The sequence below is a fragment of the Miniopterus schreibersii genome, assembly GCF_964146895.1.
Source record: "Miniopterus schreibersii genome assembly, chromosome: 11".
NCBI lineage: Eukaryota > Metazoa > Chordata > Mammalia > Chiroptera > Miniopteridae > Miniopterus > Miniopterus schreibersii.
Window position 1 is genome coordinate 703,675 of NC_138111.1, and position 14,289 is coordinate 717,963.

The 14,289-nt window shown below is 59.4% G+C and overlaps 3 protein-coding genes across 9 annotated transcripts in view; 1 reads left to right on the top strand and 2 right to left on the bottom strand.

Annotated features, from left to right (window-relative positions):
• The window catches only part of PNPLA7 (patatin like domain 7, lysophospholipase), a 31,525-nt gene extending 26,857 nt beyond the window's left edge, over positions 1 to 4,668 (bottom strand). Inside the window, exons 1-6 of one of the 4 annotated variants that reach the window (XM_081151784.1) lie at positions 4,618 to 4,660; positions 4,108 to 4,135; positions 2,602 to 2,633; positions 1,064 to 1,138; positions 872 to 959; positions 495 to 574 (exon numbers count right to left, since the gene is read on the bottom strand). In XM_081151784.1, the coding sequence (XP_081007910.1) occupies positions 495 to 574; positions 872 to 959; positions 1,064 to 1,138; positions 2,602 to 2,631 (273 nt within the window). In that variant the 5' untranslated portion in view covers positions 2,632 to 2,633; positions 4,108 to 4,135; positions 4,618 to 4,660. Of the gene's footprint in view, positions 1 to 494; positions 575 to 871; positions 960 to 1,063; positions 1,139 to 2,601; positions 2,634 to 3,320; positions 3,354 to 4,107; positions 4,242 to 4,617 lie in introns of those variants that run through there. The other 3 variants (XM_081151782.1, XM_081151781.1, XM_081151783.1) reach the window with 3 other exon arrangements.
• Positions 4,669 to 4,804: 136 nt separating this feature from the next.
• Positions 4,805 to 5,742, top strand: MRPL41 (mitochondrial ribosomal protein L41). Its single transcript, XM_081151785.1, has one exon. It carries the CDS (start codon positions 4,857 to 4,859, stop codon positions 5,262 to 5,264), a length of 408 nt encoding a protein of 135 aa, XP_081007911.1. The 5' UTR covers positions 4,805 to 4,856; the 3' UTR covers positions 5,265 to 5,742.
• Positions 5,743 to 6,611: 869 nt separating this feature from the next.
• DPH7 (diphthamide biosynthesis 7) lies at positions 6,612 to 14,053 on the bottom strand. 4 transcript variants are annotated; one of them, XM_081151786.1, is made up of 9 exons: positions 13,610 to 14,053; positions 12,898 to 13,031; positions 12,433 to 12,520; positions 10,687 to 10,781; positions 10,123 to 10,292; positions 9,359 to 9,428; positions 9,179 to 9,244; positions 8,837 to 9,009; positions 6,612 to 7,367 (listed from the first exon to the last, which is right to left on the bottom strand). In XM_081151786.1, exons 2-9 carry the CDS (start codon positions 12,903 to 12,905, stop codon positions 6,922 to 6,924), a joined length of 1,116 nt encoding a protein of 371 aa, XP_081007912.1. In that variant the 5' UTR covers positions 12,906 to 13,031; positions 13,610 to 14,053; the 3' UTR covers positions 6,612 to 6,921. The 4 variants fall into 4 exon arrangements, with proteins under 4 accessions (XP_081007912.1, XP_081007913.1, XP_081007914.1 ...); XM_081151787.1 differs by having other exon boundaries at positions 12,898 to 13,043; positions 13,610 to 14,038; XM_081151789.1 differs by lacking the exon at positions 6,612 to 7,367 and adding an exon at positions 7,943 to 8,691.
• Between the last annotated feature and the right edge of the window lie 236 nt (positions 14,054 to 14,289).

Genomic DNA, 14,289 nt, shown 5'->3' on the forward strand with positions numbered 1-14,289 from the left:
CTGACAGTCCCCACCCCGTTGCTGTCCCTCTGCTCTCCATGGGAAGTGTGTCCACCCCTGGGTGTCAGCTGCATTGTGGTCACGACTCCCACTTCCCTCCCAGGTGTCCCCACACCATGGACCACATTCCTGTCCTCAGCCTGGGGTTAGCTGGCCACTGCACAGTCCTCAGGGGAACCACGGGTGGACGGCCCCCACCCAACATGCACTGGCTCCTTCACCCTGCTGGGGGTCATTCCTGTGGCCCTGCACTGGGCTGGGAGGCAGCCCCACACTGTCCCCACACTCCGGGCCCTGCAGTGTCCAGGCTCTGAGTGGCCACCACTGCCCGTGAGCAACCCCAGCCTATCCCCCATCCGCAGCACCTGACATCGGCCAGAGCACAAGACCCAGGCCCCACCCAGGCCTCCCTGAGTTCCACAGCGGCCACAGGCACAGAGCTGTCCCCGGCCAGTGGGAGTCGGGGCGAAGGTGAAGGCCCACAGCCAGGTTACCTTCCTCATGATCTTCCGGCCGTAGAACATCACCTTGTCTCTCTTCCGGAACCTGTACTGAGGGGTGGGCGGCACCTGTCCTGCAGGGAGCAGAGCAGCCACCTGAGCCTGGCCACTCCGTCACTTGGCACAGGGGCAGGAGGGAGGCAGCGTCCTGTCAGGGGCTGTGACACACCCACCGTGGACCCAGAAACAGATGCCCTCCCCACGGAAGCCGAGGAAGCTTGGGCAGACCCAGCATCTCCAACAAAACCCACCAGGGGTCCTAATGGCTGCCCCAGGAGCTCGCAACACCGGGCAAGTCACCCAGACCTCCTGGTCCCCTTCGAGCCCTCATTCCCTCCCCCTAGAGCTGGCGTCTGAAGCAATGTACTCACGGAGTCGGTTAATCCTCCTGTACACGAAAAAGACGGTAATACCAACAAGGGCCAGGGCCAGGAGGGCTCCAATTGCCATCCCCGTCAGCTGGGTGAGGTGGCAGACAGAGCACCCGTCAGAAAGGCTGCAAGGAGCCCCGCCCCACCCAACCACAGGCTGGGCACGAAGGGGCCCAGGGGTGGGCTGGTTACCATGGTGGACTGTGAATGCTGCTCCATCACCTGCAGCCACCAGGAGTGCAGGGCGATACTCAGACAGACACCGGCCTGGAGGAGAGCATCATGGTCAGGAAGGGCAGTGAGAAGAGGCGCAGGGTCAGGGAGGAGACCACGGGAGAGCAGAGGTCTCCTCAGCCCACACGCTCAGGAGCAGAGAGACCTGTATCCACGGCCACCCTTGGGACAGCAGGGCAGGGCCAGCAGCCTGGCTCCACGTGTCATTAATGCACTCGAATCCTAAGCACTCAGGATGTGAGTCAGAAGGAAAAGGCCCAGCTGGCCACAGGGGGTGCAGAGGCCAACTCTCAGTGCCCTCTGGTCACCAACAGGGCCTCGAGTTGCTGACCCCAGGGCACACAGAAGCCCAAGCCCCAGAGGTGCTGAGAAACCCAAGGAAGGCCTGGCTGACATGGCTCAGAGGCTGAGCATCCACCTAGGATCCAGGAGATCTCAGTTCCATCCCAGGTCAGGGCACATGCCCAGGATGCATGCTCCTCGGTCCCCAGCAGGGGGCGTGCAGGAGGCAGCCCATCAACGAGACTCTCACTTCATTGATGTTTCTCTTTCTCTCTCTCCCTTCCTGTCTCTGAAATCAATAAAAACATTTTTTTTTTTTTTTTAAATGAAAGAAATGCCAAGGACCCACCTGGACTTGGAGACATTACATTCCAGCTCTTGGCTGAGAGCGGCTGTGAGCCTGCTACCCGCTGCCCCAGGGAAAGAGCCAACCTAGCTTCAGGGTCCAGGCCGGGGGGGGGGGACTGAGCCCTGGTGGTGAGTGAGCAGAGGCTGGGGCCACCTGCGTGGAGGATGCTGCCCGATGCCCAGAGAACAAGAGGGAAAGGAGACCAGCAAACAAGCCGGGCCCCGATCCCCGCCCCCTCCCTGTCCACAGGCCTCTCCCCAGGCAGCCAGGAACAGGATGGGGCCGGGGCGCCTGTTCACTCTTTCAGGTTCTGCACAAGCCCCAGGCCTGAAGCAGCTGGCTGCCTGACCCTCCAGAGAGCCAGAATCAGATGCAGCATCAGTGCCAGAAAACCACAGGAATGGAAGGGAACTGAGCACTCAAGAGCTGAGTGCTGCGTCCGGGCAAAAGGTAAGTGTCCAGAAACTCAATCTCTGCACTCGGTTCAGGAGACAAAGGGAAGCAGGGGGGCTTGCTGCTCCCAGGCAGAGGCCCCAGCCCCTCCTGGCCCAGACTGAGTGCTCGGGCCCACGACCACACCGTGCACTCCCAGCCTGGCAGGACTGTCAAGGCCAGGGTCCCATGGTGAAGCACAGCCTATGTGCACAGTCTCCACCGTTGGGCATTTCAGACTTCCCAGCTTCTCACTGTGGCTCTAAGGCAAGGAATGGACCCCAGGGGAGGGACACACAGGGCTACTCCCTCACTCAGCAGGCTCAAGGGAGCTGGCCAGATGCTGCATGGGCCCTTTCTCCTGCTCCAGAAACACCCCCAACTGGGAACACTGAGGCTCCGTCAATTCATCTGGGACCCTCGAGCTCCATACCTCGGGGCCGGCGTCTTCCTCCTGCTCCATGGCTAAAAAGGAAACAAGTCCAGGTGAAAAGAATGAAAGACGGGTTTGAACCAGGACTAACAACTCAGTCACGCAGGCGAGCGACGCCTCCAGCCTTCCCCTGGGTTCCTCTCCACGTTAAATTGTTTTCAACCCTGGCCGGAGTGGCTCGGTTGGTTGACCGTTGCCCCATGTACCAAAAGGTCATCACTTCTATTCCTGGTGGTCAGGGCACATGCCTGGGTCCTGGGCTCGATCCCCAGCAGGGGGCATGCAAGGGGCAGCCCATCAATGACCCTCTCTCATCACTGATGTTTCTCTCTCTCTGAAATCAATATAAATATATTTATATTAAAAAATCAATAAAAACATGTATTTTTAAATTTCTTTTTTTTGTCACCTGAGAATATTTTTTCCATTGATTCTTTTTAGAGAGAGTGGAAGGCAGAGAGAGACACAGAGAGAGAAACATCGATTGGTTGTCTCTCATACATGCCCAACGAGGGACTGGGGCAGGGGATCGAACCTGCAACCAAAGTACATGCCCTTGACCAGGAATAGAACCCGCCGCCCTTCTGTCCGAGGGCTGATGCTCTAACCACTGAGCCAAACTGGCCAGGGCAATAAAAAAGTATTTTTTTAAAAACTTAAATTATGTTTACATTGACAGGAAAACCCAAAGGAGAAACACCTCCGTGAAGAGGCGTTACCTTTCAGAGGCACCAGAGCCGCTTCCCTCTCCGTAAACAGCCCTCACGTGGCCACCCCGGTGCCCAGGACCGCAGCCAAGTCCCCGCTCCTGGCCCAGCCAGTCAAGGGCAGCGAGCAGCTGGGCCAAGGCCTAGTGCCGAGGGCAGCTCCGGTGCTGGGCACAGGCCTGAGCGCGGCCGGGCGGCTGGGGCACACCCTCCCCCGTGGCCCGTGCCTGGGGTCTCCCCACCAGTGTGGCTGAGCCCTCAAGTGGGTGTGCTCAGTCCAGGAATGATGGACTTGGGGACCAGCCCTGCTCCCCTGGCCGGGTCTCGGGCCTTCACCCTGCAGCTCCCAGGCCCTTTAGGAAAGTGGCCGCAAGGGAGGGTTTCTCTCTTCCAAAATCCCACCCAGGGAAGGGAGGGAGAAGGCAGGTGTGGAGGCAGGTGCATGTGCTCGCAGGTCAACATCCCGGGTCCTCCGCACCCCACAGTGGGGACGTCTCTTAGCTGAGTGTCCTCGAGGGCCGGGGGCTGGACCCCGGCTCTGTGCCATGCTACTGCCCTAAGCAGGCCAGCTCCCCACGCCCCGCTCGCGTGGGGCACAGGTCCCCACCCAGCACCTGCTATAGCTTCTGTACCCCGGGGGCCTGGGCCAGAGGGAGGGGGACCCAGCACAGAGCCGAGGGCCCTGGCATCAGGGCTGGGCTGGGGGGCATGTCAGGGTTACCGGGTGTCCAGGGTCGGGGTGTCGTATTAGGGGTGTCTGGGGCGGCCATGGAGGTCCGGGAACAGGAGGATCACCTACCAGGTGCCAGATTTAGGGGGCCAGCGGGCTGTGAGGGCATCAGGATTAGGAGGGCTGTCAGTTAGGGGCATCGGGGGTTACGGGGCGTCAGGGTACAGGAGCCTCGGTGTTACCGGGGATTCGGGGTTCAGGGGCCACAGTGGGGGGAAGTCGGCGTTACGGGGACACGGGTGTTAGAGGGGCGCCGGGGACGGGCTCTGGTGTTGCAGGCGCACAGGGTTAGGGGTGTCGGAGTCACGGGGACCGAGTTTGGGGGCGTCGGGCGGGGCTTCACTGCTACAGGAACGCGGGTGTTAAGGGCGCTGGTGTCGCAGGCGCACAGGGTTAGGGGGTGTCGGGGTCACGGGGCACCGAGTTTGGGGGCGTCGGGCGGCACGGTTGGCGGGGGCCCGGGAGGAGCGGGCTGCGGCTCCCCAGCGGCCGGCGCGTCGCGCGAGCCGGGAGCCGCCGGCCCGCCCCCCCCACGGGCCGCGCGCCCGCCGCAGCTCCGCGCGCGTGGCGGCGACTCACCGAGCCCGCGCTCCCGACGCCCGCACCGCGCCGGACCCCCGCGCGCATTGGCCCGGCCGCCTCCGGGCCCGCCCCCCTGCAGGGCCGTGGCGGCCCATTGGGCGCAGCGCAGCCAATCGGAGCGGCCGTTGCTGCGGCGCGGGGGCGGGGCCGGAAGCCGCCGAGGCGCCGGAAGCGGGGCGCCGGAAGCGGGGCCGCAGGGCCGGGGCGCGCGAGGCGGCGGCGGCGGCGGCGGCGGGATGGGGCTCCTGGGCGCGGCCGCTCGCTGCGTGGTGCGCGGCGCCGACCGCATGAGCCGCTGGACCAGCAAGCGCGGCCCGCGCTCCTTCTACAAGAGCCGCGGCGCCAAGGGCACCGGCTTCTGCGCGCGCGGCGGCCGGTTCGTGCAGGTGCGGGAGCAGGTGCCCGAGCTGGTGGTGCCCGCGCTCGCCGGCTTCCGCCTCAGGCCCTACGTGAGCTTCCGCGCGCCCGCGGGCGCCGACGTGCCGCTCACCGCGCGCCGGCTCTTCCGCGAGGCCGTGGCGCCCGCCGTGGAGCAGGACCTCAGGGACGGCGCCTTCGACCCCGAGCGCCTGGACAAGTACGGCTTCGAGCCCACGCAGGAGGGCAAGCTCTTCCAGCTGTACCCCAAGAACTTCCCGCGCTAGCGGCCGGGCCCGCGCCGGGGCGTCTTTGCCGCCCGCCGGGCTCCTGTTGGAGACCGCGGCGCCCCCACCTGGCTCCTGTTAGAGACCGCGGGTGCCCCCCAGCCGGCTCCTATTGAAGACCGCGGCGCCCCCACCTGGCTCCTGTTGAAGACCGTGGCGTCCCCACTTGGCTCCTGTTGGAGACTGGGGCGCCCCCACCTGGCTCCTTTGAAGACCGCGGCGCCCCCACCTGGCTGTTAGAGACCGCGGTGCCCCCACCTGGCTCCTGTTGGAGATTGGGGCGCTCCCACCTGGCTGTTAGAGACCGCGGTGCCCCCACCTGGCTCCTGTTAGAGACCGCGGCGCCCCCACCTGGCTCCTGTTGAAGACTGGGGCCCCCCCACCTGGCTCCTGTTGAAGACCGCGGCGCCCCCACTTGGCTCCTGTTAAGACCGCGGGTGCCCCCAGCCGGCTCCTATTAAAGACCGTGGCTACCGCAGTGCGTGGTCCGCGTCTGGTCCTTGTGAAACGAAGGTAGCGACACAGCAGGTCAGGGTGTGGTGCCCAGGCGGCGTCTCAGCCCCTTCCTGTGGTTTTGGGGAGCAGGGCAGGTTGCGCCCCGTGAGCACCCCTACCCCATGCCCCAGGTCATTCATCCAGGGAACCTCATGAGCGTGTCTGCAGGTTCCAGAGAACCTGCTGGCGGGGGTGGAGGAGTGTCAGGTGAAAGACTGCAGGGCTCGGGGCAAAACGAAGGTGAGGCTGCACCGGATGGGGCAGAACTTGGGGGTCTCCAGGAACCTCCAGTGGTTCCTCTGCGTCGGCCAGTTGCAGTGACAGTCCCTCGGATTCTCTCATCTGCTTAGTGCTTAACACACCCTTAAGTTAAATAAGGTAAACTCTAAAGGAGGGCTCAGCACTTCTGTGTTGAAATGAAGGGCCATTACTTGGGAGCTGATCCTTCAGCGTAGGGTCACCTCTTGTAACACTCTGACCGACCTTGCCCCGCACTGCATCATCAGAAAATAAATCAGAAGTGCAGGTTTCTGACTCGGGACACCTGTCCCACGTCAGTGCTGCTGAGGACTTGATAAATTCAACAGTGGCCTATGACAGACAACAGTTAACCTGAAAGTCAGGGGTCACAAGCCCAAGTGCAACATTCAGTTCACTGAAGCCACATAAGGAAGTGTGAGGAACCCACCACACTGAGGACATTCACACTGACCACATTTCAAGTTCCTGGCACTTAGCTAAGGCAACTCGAGGGACACACCCTTTGCTTACTGCAAAGCAGGTGGATATGAATATAAGCACTTCTTGTGCCTGAAGGTGATCTTTTTAAAAGTTCATATATAACAACTGGTGACATGGAGCAGCTTTAAAAAAACTTCATTCAGTTAACAAATATTGCTTAAGTAAGTGTGGAGAACTGAAAGTCAAATCCACATAAAACACAAGTTTGAAGGCTGGGCGAGGTCCCCCACCAGCACCTCCCTGCCAGAATCGCCACTTGAAGGGCCCAGCGGATACAGTTTACTTAAGAGGAACCAATAGCCTTCCTGACCATCTACACTGTAGAGTCCATAAGATGCACTGAGCCCTACACTGGAAGCTTCAGAGACTAGTAGGAATCCCAGCGAGCTGGTCTGAGGCAGTTCACTTACAGACGTGGTCTTTATGACTTCACATGGCGCTCAGCTCTCCCCCACTTCCAGAGGTGAAGAGCGTGGTCGTAAAAGGAGCAGGTGGCCAGGAGGCTGATGGCAACGTCTGTGGCTTCCACATTCTGGCCACTGTCACAGACCTTAGTCCCCGGGGAGTATAGCTGGCTGCTGTTCTTCCTCGTGACCTCCGTGGACAGCTGGCAAGTCCTTTCCCTACTTCCACTAAGGACCTTGGTATAACCCTTGCCATTGTCGTCTGCTAAACGGGGTCCTGGCGACTGGGGTGCAACCTCCACACCTGCTCTGGATCCTGGGTCGGTGCAGGAAACAGACCCCACAAAGAGCGACTGCTGGGTCTGTGGGAGATGGCAGGTGAGCCAAGACCAGTCGGCTCCATACACGAGTGAGCTGGGCATCCTGTGGGACACAGAGACTGTGCACATGTCCTGCTTCTCCTCTGGGGTGAGATAGAACATGGGAAACAACATTACTCAGAGCTGGTCCTGTCACTGGGAACAACTGGAACAAGTGGAAACATGCCCCTTTTCTTGAATAATATAACCCCAGATGATAAATAAGTCTGTTGTAGAGTTAGTTTGTATTTAATGCAATCCCCATAAAACACCAATAAGCTTTTTTTACGAGGCAAGGTAAGTTGATACTCAAGTTCAAAACATAAGAACAGCCTGGAGATCCCTGAGAAGATGAGCGGAGAGGCAGTGTGCACAAGCACAAACACACCGCCATGCCTGCGTGAGAGCCGTGGGCATGAGAGGGGGACAGGAACAGAGGACAGGACACCTGCAAAGTCAACGCAAGACCAGTGGTGTCCCCCTGCACCAGGGGTGGATGGACTCTTCAGTAAATGGTGTTGGGACAGCCACAGGCACCACATGTAAGAACACAGATCAGAGCTTTCACTTTGCAAAAGTGAAACCACATTAAGCACTAGAAAAAAACCTGGTGATTCCTTTATAACCTGAGTGTGCAAGGAAAAGCCTTCTTAACTAAGGCTCAAAATCCAGACTCATTGGAAAAACATCTATAAATTTAATTCTATTAGAAACAAATAAAACCCCTTTGCAGGAGGGGAAAACACCACCACAGACAAAATCAAGACAGCAAAACTTTCCAACGTTACCAGAGATAAAGGGCTACAGTCACAAGTACCTGATAACTACAAAACCAAGGGGAAAATGACCAGAAACCAGAGAGGAAAACAGGCAAAAGACAAAGATAATTCACAGAAATAAAAATGTAAAAGCAGGCCTGCAACATGAAGCCACCTTCAGTTTCACTCGTGGTTAGAGACGTGCACAGTTAAAGCACGTGTGACCACTGCTCATCCATGAGCTGAGCTGAGCTGAGGATGGGGGGGGAGGGGGGAGGAATCAAGAAGACAAGAGCTCGGGGAACCATCCTGACCATGAAGAGGTACTGGCCAGAGAAAGAATGCGCTCGCCTGGCGATCCCCGGACCTGCTGCAGCACAAGCCTCAGCGAGACCCTGCAGGGTGACGGCAGTCCTGCGGTCACCTTCTGTGGATCAGGCAAAGCAGAGCTGGTGGACCCAGGGCTGGGTTCCGCCCACAAAGTGTGAGACAGGAAGCAAGAGGGAGGTGAAGTGGGTCTGGGACACCAACCGTGCAGACCACACTGCCTCCTGGCAGGAAGAACAAGGCAGAGGTGGCCCAGGGTGGTTATGGACGTGACAGGTCTCCCAGGGCAGAGGTCGGCCAGGGTCAGAGGTCCCTGCAGTGCAGGAGGTTCCAGAACAACCAGCTGGTGAGGGAAGAACCAGGGCTCGAGGGCAGAGTGCTTGCACCTGAGACACTGGTGGGGACCACAGCACAGCCTGGGGGACCTGGGGATATGCAGGACAGGAAACTGGAGCCCCGCCCTGTCAGCTGCCACGGGCCCCACTCACCCACTGCCTTCTTGCAGTCGAGGATCCAGAAACCGCCCTGCATGCAGGCTGCCAGGAGCAGGTGGCTGTGCAAGGGGTGCCACCTGAGCCTCCACACCCCGCCCTGCATGGGCACGTCTGCAAATGGCTGTTCCATGTTCCGAGTGTCCCACAGCAGAACATGCTCATCATAGCTAAAACAAACAACCACAGGCCCCCCGGTGGAGGGAACGTCTCCCGGAAGACCCGCTCCACTCGCCTCTCCAGGACAAAGCCCCTGTCCCTGTCCCTAAACCCTGGTTTGTGGCCCAACTAAAGGAAGTGAAAGTTTAGGAAGGCCCTGGGAACCGCGTGGGGCCTCACCTCCCGGTGGCCAGGATGCCGTCCTGGTGGGGGCTGCTCTGGATGCTGCACACACCCATGCAGTGTCTGTAAACAGAGGCAGGGCCTCAGCAGTGTGGGGCAGGGCCGCTCTCCGGGAAGCCCACGGGTGGGGCTGGGGCACTGCTGCCGCAGCCGAGTGCTGGCCCCTTGACGACGTACCTCTTGCTAGAGAACACAGGTGTGTCAAGTGTCCTGGTATCCCAGCCCTTCAGCAGGCCGTCGTCCCCACCTGTGTGGAAAGAGAAAGATCACTGACAGTGGCACTGTAACAGCAAGTGGCCATTTCCTAGGGAGGGAACTGTGTCTGTGAGGAAGTTCCTGGGCAACTTTTCCCAGGTGGTTTCAGACCTAAGAGCTCCAGGGGAGGCACCCCCAGAACAGTCACCCCTGTGCTGAGTTGTCTTTAGACTTGAGGAGGGCACCTGCAGGGATGAAAGGGAAGACAAACTCCCAGGTCACACGTGGCTAAGCTCCTAGCGAGGACCCAGCCATCGGTGCTCCTGCAGTGGCTCCTGTTACACATGGAGGAGAGGCCAAGGTCCTCCCTGTGCCTGCACGGCACTGGGACCTCCAATGTCACCTTCTCCTGCTCTAACAGTCCCTCCCATCATTCTGGCCATGACAGGTTCACTCCCACTCCAGGCTCTCCCCTGCCATGATCTTGCTCTGTGACAGGACCGTCTGTCTAGCTCCTCCCACCCAATGTGAGCTCAATGACAGCAGGGATTTTGTCCCTTGTTCACTGATGGGCCCCAATCACCCAGAACAGAGCTTGGCACATACTAGATGCTCACTGAACGTTTGTGGAATAAACTAACTGGTCCTGAATTATTAACTCACTGCCCCACGACACCCCTGCTTGCAATGAGCTGAGCCTCAAGACAGAACTAATCCGAGAACTAACCCGGCACAGGAGCACCGACCTGAATACACGACTTCTGTCTGCCAGTAATTGAAAGCCGCAATCCAGGCCTCAAAGTGATGGGCCTGCCATGTGGCCACACACTGCAGCCCAGGCCCTGCGTCCACCTTCAGCAGGTGCAGCTGCCCCTTGGAGTCACTGCTGATGATTTTCAAGGGCTGGTCACTGGCCCTAGACACAGGGGACCAACGTAGAAACCCCAATGACCTTCACTGAGAGACCCATTCATCTCCCTCTTCTGGTTCCCAAGCAGTGACACCCGTATCAAGTCATGTCCTGGGAGAGGCTCTCCATGGGCCTGGTATGTGGACACGTTCCTGGAGGCTCAGGAATTGGACAGAGAGCAGAGCTACCACTCAGCTTGTTGAAATAGATCAGTGTCAGCCTCTCCTGATGAAGACACCACCCCTTTTACCTAGAAGGCTGATATTTCTGCTCTTTCAGAGGGGGCTGGTACGACACTTCCAGGTTTGGGGAGCCACAGTCAGGCCTAGCTCAGGAGGCTCTAATTCTCTCCTGCACGAAAGTAGGAATGAGTCATCAGAGCAAAGACCGTGGTCCTTACCTTCCAGCTTTCCCAGTGGACCAGTCCAGGGATAAGGCCAGACACTGCTTGTCCAGGGCACAGCTGCCAAATGGCTGCAGGGTGTGTGTGCTCTCCTGGAGGGAGGGGTCAGCCGTCAATGGGAAGCTCAGGACCCTGGGAGGATTAGCTCTCCAGCTCCGGCAGCCCGTCACTCCCTTATTTACTCCCAGGTAAATGACACGTGTCATCACTCAGAGACCCTGAGGACACTGCAGAACCGGCTGGTGCCCTCTAGGAGCTCACACAAATGTAGGAGGACTTCCCACACTCATGACCTTGGGGGAAGCAAGTATCTCTCCTTCTTAGACCCCTTGCTGTCCATGCCCCCCGACGCTATTGCAAGCCTACTCGGGGCCGGGAAGCACCCTGGTGACTGCTCTCCAGCTCCCCAGGCCTCCAGGAACACAATGAACACTTTCCTCTGGTTTCCCTTTAAGAAGCCACGACTGGCCATTAAAACACTATTTCTCTTTTCTATGATCCATGTGAGTTTTATTACCTAAGCAACCTGGAGCCTGCTTAGCTCCACTCACAGGCTCCTAGCAGGTTGCTTTATCAGCGAGTTCTCTTGGGTTTACAGCTCCTGCCTTGATCCTGGTCTTGGGCCCACAGTCTTCCCCAGAATTTCCTCCCTCATTCCCAGGTCAGGGCTGCTGCTCCCAGCCAGCGTGAAGCAAGGCTCTTTCCAGACAAGCCCTCAGCTGCCACAAATCGGCACCCCTGGGCCTCTGTATCAACCCCCTCACAGCAAGACCTGTGCCCCCCAAGGCAGCACGGCCCTGTGGACTTCCACTTTCCTCCCTGCAGGTAAGGGCTGTCACTGCATAGACACATAGATACATGGCACAGGGCCGCTGTCAGATACCTGGGAGTTCCCGTGGCAACCATGTGTTCTCCTAATTGTCACTGATGAGGGCCATTCCCACGTAGTAAAGTTGCTGCTGTTCATAGCCCCGGCAGCATTTGCCCAGAATGCTGATGTGGGCTCTCCTCAGAGAAGAGCTTTCAGATCCATCAATGGTTAAACCAACAGTCTGTCACTTCAGCCCCTCTGCTGGTGACATGTAAGTGACCTCCTCTCGGAATTAGATGCAGAACCCAATCATTTAAAATAGACTGGCCTGGCCAGTGTGGCTCAGCGGTTGAGCATAGACCTATGATCCAGGAGATCGAGGTTCAATTCCTAGTCGGGACACATGCCTGGTTTCGGGCTCAATCCGCAGTAGGGGGCGTGCAGGAGGCATCTGATCAGTGACTCTCTCATCACTGATGTTTCTATATCTCTCTCCCTCTCTCTTCCTCTCTCTGAAATCAATAGACATATTTAAAAATAATAAAATAAAATAAATAGACTACACGCACCCTAGCCGGTTTAGCTCAGTGGTTAGAGTGTAGGCCTGCGAACTAAAGGGTCCCAGGTTCGATTCAGGCCAAGGATATGTTCCCCAGTTGAAAGCTTGATCCTGGGCCCTGGTTGGGGCGTGTGTGGGAGGCAACCAATCGATGTGTCTCTCTCACTTCCTGAAAAGCAATGGAAAAAATAACCTCAGGTGAGGATTAAAAAAAAAAAATTATAAGATAGACTGCGTGCTACCTTAGGACGTTGCAGGATAAAGTCCACCACTGCACAGAAACTACCCTAGGAAAACCTTGGCATCAGCCTCCCTCCCAAACCCTCTCCATGTGGGTCCCTACAATCCTGACAAAGCTCCGCTGGTCACTGACCTTGCATCCCGCGAGCTGAAACAGCTCTATGAACCCGCCAGCATTTGCCACACCCAGGAGGGCATGGCCGGCCACCGGGATATGGCACCTGAAGGAGAAATCCACATGCCAGTCAGGACATGGGGCACACCCAGACACAGGACATTATGCACCCCAGCAACTTACCACTTAAATTTCAACCCCTACACTGTTTTGGGCCCTACAACCCTGTTCCAACAAGATTCCCTGGCTTACGGATCCAAATACTAGCACCACTTCTCAGAATGACACTAACTCTGGGGCGGAAACTGACAAAGGAAATGAACCCCAAGTCTACATCATCCTGCCAGTGCCCACAGGTGGGCAGGATGGTGAAAGAAGGAACCCACAGCTCAGAGGTGGCCCTATCTTGTTGAATGCTGCCAGGCATTGGGCTCCCTGCCGAAGTGACAGATTCCAGACAAGTGGAGTTATCAGAGTTTGTACCATTTCATGTCCAGGATGGCATAAGTGTCTCTTCTTTGGATCTCGGCCAGGGAGCAAGCAGAGAGGTCCTCACTGCAGCTGTACAGGTAGAGGCGACCTAGACGGGTCTGAGGCTCAGCAGCTGCCGGGTCACTCTATAAAAAATGCTGATGTGTCCAGATTACACTGACACTGACAGATGCAGAAGGTGGGACAGGGAGCGAGGGAAATAGGTCTGTGGAGACTGGATCCTGCCTGGGAGCAGCCCCCGACTTTCTGAGCTGAAGTAGTGTCTCCCCTAGGTGTGCTGGCCCAGCACAGAGCACTCCTTCTAAACCGGCCAGCAGGGGCCAGCTGTGCTTAGGGCCCCTCAGGGACAGTCGTGGCCGAGGCCTGTGCTCTAGTGAGTTCTAAGGGTCTGGGTTTGGACCCACACGCCTGCTCCCAGGATTAGGAGCAGCTCCAGCACAACCCCTTGACTGTGTACTAGAGACTTCATTCATAGGCTGGAGCCACGCTGCATACAGACAGCATTCTGCTTTCAAGATGCCCGTTTCTGATCTACACCCCGGTCCCCGGGCCAGCGTCGCTTCTCCACCTCCTGTGACTCCACAGGAGCCTTTTCTTTCGGCCCCGGGCGGCAGACCGGGGAGGGCTGGACCTCGGGCCCGCTCTGACTCTCCGGAGCCGCCTCTCGCCCTCCCCGCCTCCCCGGGACCGGGGCGCCGCGCACCTGGCTCTCGGGCTCCCGCAGCTGGTAGGTGCCGCAGGCCAGCACGCGCCGGCAGCCCTCCAGCGGGCACCACTCCACCGAGTCCGCCGTGTACTCCGTGTCCACCGTCTGCAGCAGCTGCACGCAACTGCGCGTCGCCAAGCCGTCGGTGGACGCGGGGGCCACCGGGGCGCGGAGGTGCAGTGCGGAGGCCAGTGTGCGAGCGGGAGTCGGGGCCGGGGCCGGGGCCGGGGTCTAGGTGAGAGCGGGGCCGGGGCCGGGGTCTAGGTGAGAGCGGGGCCGGGGCCGGGGCCGGGGTCTAGGTGAGAGCGGGGCCGGGGTGAGAGCAGGGCGGGGGCGAGAGCGGGGCGGGGGCCGGGGCGAGAGCGGGGCCGGGAACCGGGGCGCGGGAAGGACCGCACTGGCCCGCGCAGGCACCTCTTCCCCTTCCGGCCGCCGCCCTCCGGCCCCTTCCGGCCGCCGGGGTGGGACTTCCGGCCGCGTGGCCGCCCCTCGTCAGGCCGGGCTCCTGCGCCCCCTGCCGGCCGGCGGACCTCCGCGGGCCCACGTGCCGGGGCGCGCCCCCGGCCCCGCAGCGAGACGCGGGGTTTGGCGAGAGCGGCGTGTCCCGCGTGGAAGCGCCGGGCAGCTGGGCCCTAAGGCGGAGCGAGGAGGAGGAAAGCGGACAGGGACGCGGCGGC